Consider the following 12,912-nt stretch of genomic DNA (forward strand, 5'->3'; position numbering starts at 1 on the left):
TCCTACAACTATTACGTAAGGCAGATCCAACATGGTAGAATAGCTTCTTACCCGTTGCTTGCTTGCTTGCTTTTGTGCTCCAACATCTTCACCTCAACCTTCAATCCACCTCTGTGTAGCCGTGGGATGGCTCTAATACCATGAAAATAGACAAAAGAAGAGAGAGATGAAGCACTCAAGAGCATACACATACACATAAAAGCAATGGAAACTTGAGAACAGAAAGAGCTAGGGCTAAAATCTTCTTTTTCTTCTTCTTTCTTCTTCATCTACACAAAAGAACTAAGTCTACAACATGATAATAGACTAATACAAAAGTACCACAATGTATGTAGATGCGGTCACTAAGTGTGAGCCTGCTAGTAAACAAGAGGTGGTATAATAAATGAGCCATAACCAAGGATGGACTACGTGGGTGTAGTCCAGCTGTAGAATCACTAGCATATCCTTATATCAGTTACCTAATAGACCGATGAATAATGTCGTGCCATATCACCAAGGCACTTAGTGGATGTGAAATCATGTAGAGCTTGACATATCAAAGATACGTGCAAGCTATGAAGCTAACAAGTCAAAATGATGTAGTAGACAACATGCAAAAGTTCTACTCAACCATCCACAACTACCAATTTAAATGAAGATCATAGCATTTTACTTAATTATCGATCTTGTCACTCTATTAGCACCACTTGCATGAGATACCCTTGCTTTTTAAGACCTTTTGCTAGTGTTTATGTCGTTGAATTTGAGTACATGTGACTATATTTATGTAGGGTTGGATTTGGATGTGAAAAAATGGAAATTGAGATAGTTTCTCAATTGGCAAATGGTACATAGTTAATTGTTGAATTGGGAAATCCTTATGTAATGTAATGCTTTACATCTTAAATCCTATCACCTCATACTTACAATGAATCATACTTATTTCTTTATTTTGTGCTCTTGCCAATATACTAAAAAAGGAGGCATGACGATAATAGTGTTGCTACTCTAAGACCACTAGTAAATAGTTTGCTCTTAATGATCATCCTATCATTAGATTTGGCAAAGTAGCTAAAAACATGATTGTTGAAGAGTAGATCGGAAAATTAATCATCGAAATCAAACTGAACATTGGACATCAAAATGCTGACAAACAAGAAGAGAATATAGTACTGAGTGTTATAGTAATATCACCAAAGCTATGCACCTTGAGTAAAGTGTAAGCACATAAGTCCACTATGTTTATTGAACTCATAAGTAAATTAATAAATCTACCCATCGCATGCATATTTACTACAAGACTACTTGTGATCACTTGTGGATAAAATAAACATAATTCATTATCTACATTTCTAAAAAACATATGAAAATCTTATAATTCAATCTTATATCAATTACCCTTTCAAAGTTATAACTATACTTTTATTATTATTATTATTTTAACATTAATAAATATTAGAGCACAATCACTATTGATTCATATAAATAATTTACAAATATCATAAAAATCAATCTAATTCAAATTTACTCGATAATACACATCATGATTGAAAATTTCCTAATAAATAATATACATTCTTCTTCTCTCACCATCACCTATTTCTTATTTTCTTAAGAAAGTAAAGTAATAATACATAAAAATAAATAAATAATAGTCAAATATATATTGAATCAATTGATCAACCACTTTATGTATTTTAACAATCAATAATACATAATTAATAACTAATCAATTTGCCAAAACTAATTAGTTCAATAATCTAACAACCAATAACTCCAAAATAATTAAACAACTACATAATTAAATATTTAATAATGAGTAATATCTATTTATATATTACTACAACTACGTACCTAAAACTGATTAGGTTTAGTTTGATACAATCTATACTATTAGTTAACGAGAGGTGGGGGACGGGTGCCACGTGGCAGCCCCCCACCTCCCCCACAAGAAGAAAAAGAGAACGCGGGGGCTGGTGCCACGTGTCCAGCACCCGCCCCCGCCCGCAAAAATTGCGCCCGCCCCGTTGGGGCGAGTCTAGGCACGGAGCGCCTAGTAACTATATGATTTTTCGAAACACGAACGGCCGTGCTGGCCAATAGAAAAGTCTACACGTGTGAAATTGGGAGTGAACCTTTTTGTAGATTGGCTCGAAAGGGTTCACCCATGTGGCATGGGAACCTCCAGTTTTGGGAAGAAGTTGGCAGCCTGATAGCTGGTGGAGACAGGTCCTTAGTGGGTTACCGCAATAATATGGGGAGCAGAGCAGTGCAGTGCAGTGCAGTGCAGGCAAATATTGCATTGTGGACTGACTCGGTGGGGCTCTCACTATGTCTACCATCTCTCTGGAGGTTCTGGACGATGATGTCTTTATGGCTCTCGAGAAGGCCATATCAGAAGCTGAAGCTGCAGCTAGCAATGGCAGTCTTCGTTTGCCCTCCCCTCCACCAGCCAAAAAGACAAGGACTTGCCACACTAGCACTTATTTATTGCACTGTACAACTACCCGGGCCTATTCTGACACCTCCAGCACCTCCGGATGTTTGGATACTGTCATTGGTCACAGCCCCATAGCCCACGGCAAACTAAGCACTTCAAATAATTGCGTCCGAAAATCTGGTGATGCAGATGACAATAATGGTGGTCGCGGGAGAAATGGCAACCCTCCAGGGTTACATGCCAGTTTAGAGAGGAGAGCAGTCAGTGAACAGAGGGTGTCTCCTCTTGTCAGTTCAAAGGACAACGTTGCCACAGATGATGATCCTTATTTGCGTTTTAGAAACCGGATTATATATACCAGAACAATGTCAGAAGGGGAAGAAGCTGCGTCTGATTTGCTAAGACGCTTGGAATCTGAGAAAGCTGCCAAGGGTGCTTCATTACATATTGGATTCGATGCAGAGTGGAAAGTTGATCTTGCTACAGGTAACAATTGGGAAAAATTTAATTTCAAGTCTGTTAATCTAAAGCACAAAAAATATGCGCAAGAGTCACATTAGAGAACATGCTTTAGTCATTGTCAGAAGAAGACCTGGGTATGCTTGATAAATCTCTTCCTAATGTTGATGCATTCTAGTTAGATATGCCATTCCAGAATATCCAACTGTCTAATGTGGCTGAGTTTCATGTAGAGATTGAATTTGAGATCTTTCCAATGATAAGTATTGACTTGCTTTCTCGACGAACCATTTATCATAACCTTGAATTATGGTCTGCATTCAAAAGACAAAAATATGCCACGCACACTCCAGATCTTCTCAAGCATTTGCTATTGAGGACAGAGGCCAGTCTGTACCATATGTTGAGATTGTTGATGTGATAGATAACAACTGTTTACATGTTGCTATCTCTGACATGATAGAGGTGTATCATTTAAAGGCATATCAAAAACAGACCTAGCAATATTGAAGAAAGTTTTTATAATTTGATGAAATAATCCACCCACACTTTACATCTAACAAATACCATTTATCCAATCAAGGCCAGTAATTAGTAAAGCATTATGATGAAAAGTGTAAGCCATGACTCATGATTGCAAGATTTTCTGCAAAACCATCACATTTAGTGTGGCGATTATATATTCCATTTTTGCATTTCAATAGATCATACAGAGCATATCTGAATGATGAGGGGTATTATCATCATGATGAGAAAAGTTATGGCAATCCCCATATATCAGTGCATTATTTCTCCAAGGACATTTCCAGCAGAATCTCACATTGGAGCACGAATGCCAGGTTTATGTGAAGCATAGACTGCTGCAATATCACATCTTGCTATACCATGCATTGTACTACCAACCATCTATCATGCTGATCATTAGAACCACAGCTGGTTGCGAATCATGCCTTAGTCACATGGATACACCCGAAAATTGTCTAATCCAACATAGAAGATATCATGGTCAGCAAAGAATCCATATTGTCCAGCCAAACTATGTTGATTATGCTCTTGCAAACATAACACATTGGAATGCATAGCAGTTACATAATGCCACAATATCCACAATTTATTCACATAGCTCAGGCACTAGATGTTATATGTTATACATTTTATTGGTGCAAACATTTGAAGTGTGTACAAAGGGTATGACAAATAGTGTGTTTGGAACTTAAGATGTAGAATGCTTAGATGAATGTATGAATGAATAATATGCCAGGAATGGATTGTGGACAATGGCGCTTCCTACCACACGATTCCATCAAAGGAAGGTGTTGAGCACTTGCGTTCCATACAGTGCAATGTCTTTGTTTGCGATAGTTATGTAGAATGGTCAGATGAATGTGTGAATGAATAATATGCTAGGAATGGATTGTGGACAATGGTACTTCCTGCCACATGATTTCATCAAAGTTAGGTGTTGAGCACTTGCATTTCATGCAAGGCAATGTCTTTATATGCGATAATGCTTTATTCTTTGTTTGTGGCATTGGAGAGGGCATGGAGGTGCTTTCACATTAGAGGCGTTCTATGTGCTTTGTCTTGGCTTACCTCTTGTCAATGAGCAAGATCTACAGCCTAGGGATGCTGATTAAGTTTGATGTTATATGGATTAGAAGGCATCACGATATCTATTCATGGGCTATGACTCCTAGTTAGTCAGATATAGGTTGTATGATCTAGAGACTCAAGACATTCACACCAACATGGATGCATGCTTCATAGAGTTTTTGTCTTCGGAGGTAGGTAAGCACCTTGTTTTGGGGATCCAAGTGATAGTTGGTCGCTACAACCATCAATTCATTGAGCCATGAGAGGATGAGGCTCTAGTAGAGGATGCATACATCCTCACAATGAATAGTGAACAAACGAGATGAGAGTGTTGGAATGTCACATCCACTAATGTGAGACTGCATGAATGAAAGTACAAATTGTAAGGGGCTATAGTACCACACCCAAAGTGGGTGTTCACACATGGAAAAAAACCTTCTCCAACTAGAAGGTAAAAAGTGTTTGTAGACAAGGAAGTACTTACACCAGAGCAATCGAGGAACATGTTTAGCAAATCCACCTGGAGTGAAGGATGTGAACATGAATAGGAAATGGTAGAGTAGTAAGCCTAATGCCTTGAGGAAGGCTTTTAACATTGCTCTTGGAAGAGCTTGAGTAAATACATTTGTCAAATTGTCCTTTGTGTAGGGACATAAACAAAGTCAGTCTCCCTTGCATGAGGCCTCTCTTTTTGACGTAATAATAATGCACCTCAATGTGCTTAGTGCAAGCATGAAACAATGAGTTCCTCGCAATTGCCATGGCAGAGAGATTGTCAATATAGATAGGAGTGGGTAGCAAAGTGCTCTTCAAGGACTACAAAAATGCCATAAACATCTTCAGGTAGATCTTTAGGTATTACAACATCTTGGATATAAGATGACAACTCTAGAATGAGAGTGCACTCATCAGAGAATTGCTATGAAATCACCTCAATATATGGGCACCCATAAAGTATTGTAGCAGAGAGAGTAGGAGACAAAACTAGGACTATATAGAGGTCCATCTTTCTTTTACGACTATATGTTAGAAACTCACAAGCAAATGCTATATTGGTACAATATGCTTAAAATGCATCAAACATGCATCCCTTTGTAACAAGGTACTATAGATGTGGTTGCAAGGTCTTGATCACCACAAAGTGCTCCTACGAGGAGTGTGTTTCATGTACAACTTCAAAGGGCGACCTCAACATGGATAGACTGAATCCTAGGTTCAAGATAGATGATCAAATACATGGGTTACTAGCATACATTTATAACATTTCTTTAGGACAACACATGATAGGTATATCTTCGTTGGCTCATAGGATTAGTGTTAGAGAAAAATACTTCAGTTGACATATCAAGACTCCAAGAACTCATCTTCAACTTCCAACTTAGAAGATCTACTCAAGGGAAAACCACTCCAACCTTCCACATTTAGCCTTCTAAAATAACAAATTTATAGAGCCAAGTGCCCACCCATCTATACTCTTTTCAACTCAAGATAATCCTCCTTTTCGAGGGTACTAATCAATTGAAGGATTAGCCTCCTTGCTTATCTTCTTGGCTTCAAAAAGAGCTAGGGAAAGGTCTCTTTAGCTCCCCATAAGTAGAGGATATTAATAGAGAAAAAACACTTTGTAAACTATAACTCAAGCACATAGAACTTCAAAGTAAGAGAAAAGTAAGGCCAGCAACCTTCCAAAGCTTGAGGAAGTTTATTTATTCATTTTGAGCCAACATGGTTGTCAAAATCCTTCCTGTGTTGATCTTTGTAGCAGCTTGAGTCTTCTTGAATGTACTTCAGCTCTCAATAGCCCCAAGACTTCTCGCATGGTTTTTAGAGAGTAGAAGGGAAGAATGATGGCTTGTATGATCATGTGTTAACTCCAAATGGTAGTGAGAAGAAGGATAGCAGCAGTTCATGGTCATAATGTCATCGTGAGGAGAAGAGCAAGAAATGACAGCCTTACCATACCACAATGGTACTACCCCCCACTCAATGACGATTTTATAGTGCCCTTGGAGCACTTATCTCAATCGTATTCAATCTATGAATCTGCGTTGTCAGTCTAGGAGTCATGATTGGATGATCGAGGTTGAATAAATGAGGATTTGTGTGTCAAGTTATCAAGCAGGTTCTAAAGTGATGCGGGGATTTAGTGTTAGGCCCACCTGTAGGTTGTAAACTATTGGGAGATCTTGGCAGCAGGTGAAAAGGCTGTGCATAAATGTTAGATGTCTAGTCAAACATGCTGGCTGTTAGCACTGTTGGCTGTCTTGTTGCACATACAAGTCGGGCGAGTGTTGCAAGCAAGTAGCATTGAATCTTGAGTAGGTAGGTGACAAATCTTACATAGGTAGGCAGCAGACATAGGCAGATGACATGGCTGAGAATAGCAATAGGTGAGGAAGAAAGTAGCTGAGGTTGAGGCTCAATGGTCGTTGTGGTGGTGGCGGAGAGAAGGTATGGCTTTGATTCCCATATCAATCTCAATTGTGTGTGCACATGCGCATGCACGCACACACATACACTCACAATGAACAATGAACAACAAGAGAGAAGAGTTTGAAATGTCACATCCATCAATGCGAGAACGAGTGAATGGAAGTATAATCCCTAAGGTACTATTGTATCGCACCATGTGAGAATGAGTGAATGGAAATATAATCCCTAAGGTACTATGGTATCACACCATAAATGGGTGTTCACATGGGAAAAAACCCTTCTCTAGCTAGAAGGTAAAAGTGGTTGTGGATAAGGGAGCATTCACACCAAAATAGAGGAACATGATGAGTGTAACATCTAAGATAGTGAAGTGGGAGGAGTTTCAGCCTACTTTCCAATGGGCTCATCAAACCCTTAGAAACATAGGCAGTGAGGGTGTCCTAGAGTAGTAGGAGTGGTGGGATGGGCCATGACAATCTTGTCAATGTCAGACCCATTTGAGAGTTTTTGCACATTGATTATGGGTTGATGACATGTGCCATGGTATTTAGGAACCTGACTTAAGTTGGCAAAGCTATGCAGCATGGCCATTGGTGGAGAGCCATGGAGCAAGAATTATAGGCCATTTAGCGGAATAGCACATTCGAGTTGGTGCCTCAACTAGCCAAATGCAAAGTCATTGGAGTGAAGTTGGTGTTCAAAACAATATATCACAATTATGGTTATTTGCTTGTTATACTTCTTTCTTGGCTGTGAGATATGACATTTTGAGGGGGGGTTCCTTTCTCAATTGTGGTTTGTTCAGGAGTTACAGCTTTTGGGATGACAACCTATTGATTATTTGGCCTCTTAACACGAGGCTAAATCTATGCTTTTCAATTGGCCATCTTGCAGAGTTTATGAGTGAGCCCAAGAAAACTCAACTCATTAGCAAGCAACTATGAGGATTTTGCAATTTCCTAAGAGCACACTGGAATCTGGATTGTGGTTTGTTCTTTCCAGCTTGCACAGGTGATCTTGACATTGTGTTTTGCAGATGGGCTGATTCTGATTGGGCAAGTATTCTCAATCATCAGATTCAAGTATGGGCTGCTGTTTCTCATTGGTTTTGATTGTTGTTTCATGGATTAGCAAGTAGCAATCCACGATGGTCCTTTTTTCTATAGAGGCAGAGTATCAAGTGGCGTGCATTACCACATGAGGTCGTGTGGCTTTTCAAATTGCTAGGTGAGCTTGGTTGTCCCAAGTCATGCTACTACCATTCTATGTGATGACTAGTGTTGCATAAACTATTGCTTGGAACCCTATGTTTCATGCGTGGACCAAGCATATAGAGTATCACTACATCTAGGAGAAGATATTCGATGGTACACTCACAGTGGAGCATTGCAAGACTAAAGACAATTTGTCATATCTCTTCACCAAAGCTCTTCCTCAGGCCACATTACATGTGCATTCTAGATCCCTTAGTCTCATAACCCATCCAAGATATGAGAGGGGTTGTTACAGGATCGGCTCCTATACAAGGACACATATGGTGGACAGGTTGACTGGGCAGGCATTCAAGGAGGCTCGGCAAAAGCAGTCGGATAGGTCACCCAAGATAGTTGGGCAGCTTCAAAAGTGCGTGCGGCATTTATTGCCCGTCAAGCACCAGGTCAGCCTAGTTTTCTAGGCCAACTAGGCTGCATTTATTGCCTGTTTATGGGCTGCCATGTGTGGTTGTCAGTATTCAGTTTGTGAGTGAGAGATTTGTGGAGAGTGACATACACACTGCACTTTTTGAGCTAAAAATGCGTTATAAACTGATTAACTCTTTACACAGCCCCAAATTTCAGATTCCCAAACTTTCATTAAAAAAGGAATGCATTCCTAGGTTTGTAATGAAGGTGAGAAAAAAGGGAAAGAATGCTTTGTTAGTCGTCGTGCCCAAAAGCAAAAGAGGAAGAATGAAGAGATGAATCATCATCATAACGAATGGACGTCCAAGATGTTTAGAAGTTTAGAAGGAAACAAGGAGTGGAAAGGAATCTGTCATGAGGACATGTATTTTTGAAACCTCACTTAACATGTGGATTAATTTTTAATCACATGATCAAGTAAATGTGACACATGTGAGGTGCAATTGGGGTTAAAGTAAATTTACGAGCCCGGGACCCGAAGAAATCACGGGATGTCAAAGGCAAAAGTTGCTATAAGTTATGCCGCACTAGTACTTGGTGGTATTTGGTGCCAGTTGTTAGCCTAGGTCATCCATTTGGCCATAAATGTCAGTTGGTGACACTAGAGAAGTGGCGTTTAATGGTACCTAATGCCAATTTGATGGTCAAAGATGGTGCAGAGACACTCGGGAATGGAAGTTGCCTAGCTAATTTAATTATTGGCTAGTCAGATTATTTTTCAGGGTACCGAAATAATTATTAGATTAATTTTCAGTATTTAAAGACTGAAAATTAATATTTAATTATGAAAAATGCTGGAAAAACCATTTGATAAGGTTGCCACTTGTCAAAAATGCTCATGCAACACTGAAAAACGTCTTTAGAGGCTGGAGAGGCATTTTTATAAATTCAACCTATAAGAGAGAGGCTGTTGGTCTGATTTGCAGCCATTGGAGGACCTTTTGAGGTTGCCAAGGGGATGAGAAGACCAATCAATAGTAGGAGACAGCATCTACAGGCTGTTGAGACAGGGCAACAGTAGTAAATGACTGATTTTCTGCAGTTCTTTGCATTTACAAGCTGTTGTGGCAGGGCAACAGCTGCATTTGACTGATTTTTAGTCATTCTTTGTGACAAAACTCTGAATTTTCTCTCTCTATAGCCTTCTCTCTCATCTCCCAGCCATTTCACAGCCTTGCTCCGAAGATCTCAGCATTTGGACTCTTGGAGGTTGAGAAATTTCAGATTTCTCTGTTGTAAACCCTAATTTGCAGCAAAAATTAGGGTTTAGCAGCAGCCCTGAGAAGCGTGCCAAAAATTGGAACCTCCAAGACTTGGATTCAATAGGGATGAAGCCGTTTTTAGCCTATTCAAGTGGAGGGACCAGCAAATAATTGAATTTGGGGCATTTTCCATCTCCATCAAAGCGGACGAAGGCCAATTGTATGCCCGAATCAAGGGGCAAATCAGATTGAAGACTTGCTGGTGATTTTGAACAGCAAGGGGGGTTGAAATATCGAAAGGGATTGGGATAATCCCATTCTAAATCAACTTCTTCTCAATAAAGCTAAAGAAATACCGAAAGGGGTGCCAATTTTGGGGCCAATCAGGTGTGCATTGTCCAAGATCAGTAGGTAAATTTGTATTTTCAGATTTGCACTAATTGTTTGCTGCTGTAATTAAGTTGTAATCAGGGATATATAACCCATCCACGGAAGGAAGATTGGTTACAGAATCAGCTTCGCATTTAGATCCAATTCCGCCTTCCCTGATTGACCCTCAACATGCACCATGCTACAATGTTGATGGTTGGTCTCCTTTGAAGAAAAAAGGGAGTGCTACACTCACACCCTCACAAAGATCCTCGTGGTACTTCTTGCTTAAAAAGAATAGGTTTTGTATATTTTTCGAGAAACTTGGCAATGTAGATGACCATTGTCACCCAAAGGCCAAGGGTATTTCAAAATCACCTCATCCCCAACTAAGGGTCTTCTAACGACACCAAAGCTGAATCCAATCCCCATTCCTAAACCAGGCTTAGCCTCTTTCGGTAGTGGTAGTGCGACTCCAAGGAGGTTGAGAGGGGGTCCTCCCCAGGGAGAGTGCAATTTCTCCACCCCTTGATATTCATGTTCATTAGTGGTTGACCATTGATGTGGTGGATCTTGGATCTCCCCCTTAGTTAGTGCCTTGTAGTATTTCTAATTGGTTTGGTCCTTACATTCCCCTAGGCTAGTCTCTTAGGAGTTCTAGGTTATCCTTAGGCACCTTAGGCTAGTTAGGCTACATTTTCTTTGGGCTTAGCCCTATTTTTTCAAGTCTTCTGTTGCATTGTATACTCACTCAAGCTTTCTTTTAGCACAATATCCTAAGCATCTCAATATGAAACATTTGGTATGTAGGTTTCTTTCTTGATTCTTTCATGCTGGGTTTTATATTTTTGTTTTAGGACTAACATTAGAGGTCCTACATGGGCTGAAGGTTTGTCTTTCAGGTTTTGGCTTGGTGAGTATTACCTCCACTAGCATGGAGACGAAGATAGTACCTTCTCTCAAGATTGGGTCTTGGGAATCCTTCTCTTGGCAGTTGTCTTTCTTTCCTTTTAATTGAGGTGTTTTTATCATTTAACCATCATTTTCTACACTTCATGTTTATTTTTTCATGACAGGTGGAATATTGCTTTGGTGTTTGTGCCTTTGTATTCTTGGTTGGCATTAGAGCCATCTTATGAGGTCGAGTTTCAGGCATACCTAGGACGCTTGGTTAGTATTGAAGCCTTCTGCTAAGATCGAGTATGGGCACATCTCGTTTGCCTTGGTGGCTAACTTTTCCCTGCTCTTCTAGTTGGAGAGGGTCAGGTTTTCCTTCTTTATCCATTTGATCTATTTGCATAGTGGATTGCTCTCTCAGTGCATTTCAACTAGCATGGATCCCTCTCTTGAGGTTGAGATTTGGGCTTGCCTATGCCACTTGATTAGCATCGGAGCCTTGTCCTGAGATCAAGTATGGGCACATTCTGCGTACCTAGAAGGATGATTCTTCTTTGGTCATTTTGGCTAAGGGGTGTTAGGTCTATCTTCACCATTAGATTCATCATGGTTCTTGGCAGCATACGAAGATTGACATTAGATTCCTCTTCCTTCTTCGGCATTGATGTCCGTAGTTGAGAGGGGCTTCCTACCCTTTCTTAGTAAGTCTTGGCATTTATTCTTGACATCGGTCTCCCTTCTGTGTTGTATGTTCTCATTATATTGCATGGTCATTATCATCTTTGTCAATGGGCAAGTGAACAATTTCTCCATGAGGGGCACTAAGTGGCACTTGTTTCATGCCCATTCTCATCATGTAGCATTATTCTATGCTTCTCATTGTGCAAAGCACCTTGAGCGGATCCTGAGCTATTCTAGCTGTGGTTCTTTCATCACCTTACCATCACATCTACATACTCCTCCCTTTTTCTTTGTCACCAACATCCATAGTGGTGGGGATAGTTTGTCTCTTTTGTAATGAGGTGGATCTAACCATCCCTTTTCATTATTCCTCTAGAGCACAATTACTTGATTTGCCACAAACCATATCTTTGCCAAAAAAAAAAAGAATTCAATGTGGTTTCATCCGCCTTTGCAGGTCTTGGTGGGCTATTGGGCACTTGATGATCCTCCTTTGTTCAATGCCTTGGACTCTCTTGGGTGATCACTTGGGCTCCCTTGGTAAGCTAACCATCGCCTTTGTAGTCTTGGTAGGCCATTGGGCAACCAATGAGCACCCTTTGCTCGATGCCTTAGCCTCTCTTGGGTGATCACTTGGGCTCCTTTGGTAAGATAACCATTACCTTTGTAGTCTTGGTAGACCATCATGCAGCCGATGTGCACCCTTTGTCCGATGCCTTGCTTGCGGTAAAAATGGGCTTGAGCTTTTCTTCTAGCTCATTCTTGGTTGTAGTTTTAGGCATGAGGGGGGGTACTAAGATGAAAAACATGCATTACAAATTGATTAGCTCTTTAAAATAACCCCAAAATTACCAAAAGTTTCATCAAACAGTGCGTGGTCCTAGAGAGTTTGCCCATAAGCAAAACCCTAATTTGGGAGGATCTTTGCACATCTATAAATAGATAGGCTGCCCACCATTCAATTGTATCCTTGTCTTGCAAGTTTTGGCCATCAGCCCTCTTCCACTAGTTGTCTAGCCCCCAATGACTTTTGCTGCATATTTTACAGCTATTGCCTAGCCTCCCATTGCTGTTGGTGATCTGTTGCCATCATCTTTAAGTGGTATATTACCGCGTTTACCAATTTCAGCCTTAGAGACTGCTATGTTTTGGTTTCCAGCTTGCTGCCCTTCCA

At 40.2% G+C, this 12,912-nt stretch overlaps 1 protein-coding gene and 1 pseudogene across 2 annotated transcripts in view; one reads left to right on the forward strand and one right to left on the reverse strand.

Annotated features, from left to right (window-relative positions):
- Nucleotides 1–2,149: 2,149 nt before the first annotated feature.
- Nucleotides 2,150–12,912, forward strand: part of LOC148020861 (3'-5' exonuclease-like) — a 92,366-nt gene continuing 81,603 nt past the window's right edge. Inside the window, exon 1 of one of the 2 annotated variants that reach the window (XM_087698650.1) lies at nucleotides 2,150–2,908. In XM_087698650.1, coding sequence (XP_087554776.1) covers nucleotides 2,314–2,908 — 595 coding nt within the window. In that variant the 5' untranslated portion in view covers nucleotides 2,150–2,313. The remainder of the gene's footprint in view (nucleotides 2,909–12,912) is intronic. The other variant, XM_087698649.1, reaches the window with a different exon arrangement.
- LOC148020862 (uncharacterized) lies at nucleotides 3,091–4,057 on the reverse strand (annotated as a pseudogene).

The sequence above is a fragment of the Lygodium microphyllum genome, chromosome 18, assembly GCF_053477565.2.
Source record: "Lygodium microphyllum isolate KBCC chromosome 18, Lygodium_microphyllum_v1.1.10, whole genome shotgun sequence".
Taxonomy (NCBI): domain Eukaryota; kingdom Viridiplantae; phylum Streptophyta; class Polypodiopsida; order Schizaeales; family Lygodiaceae; genus Lygodium; species Lygodium microphyllum.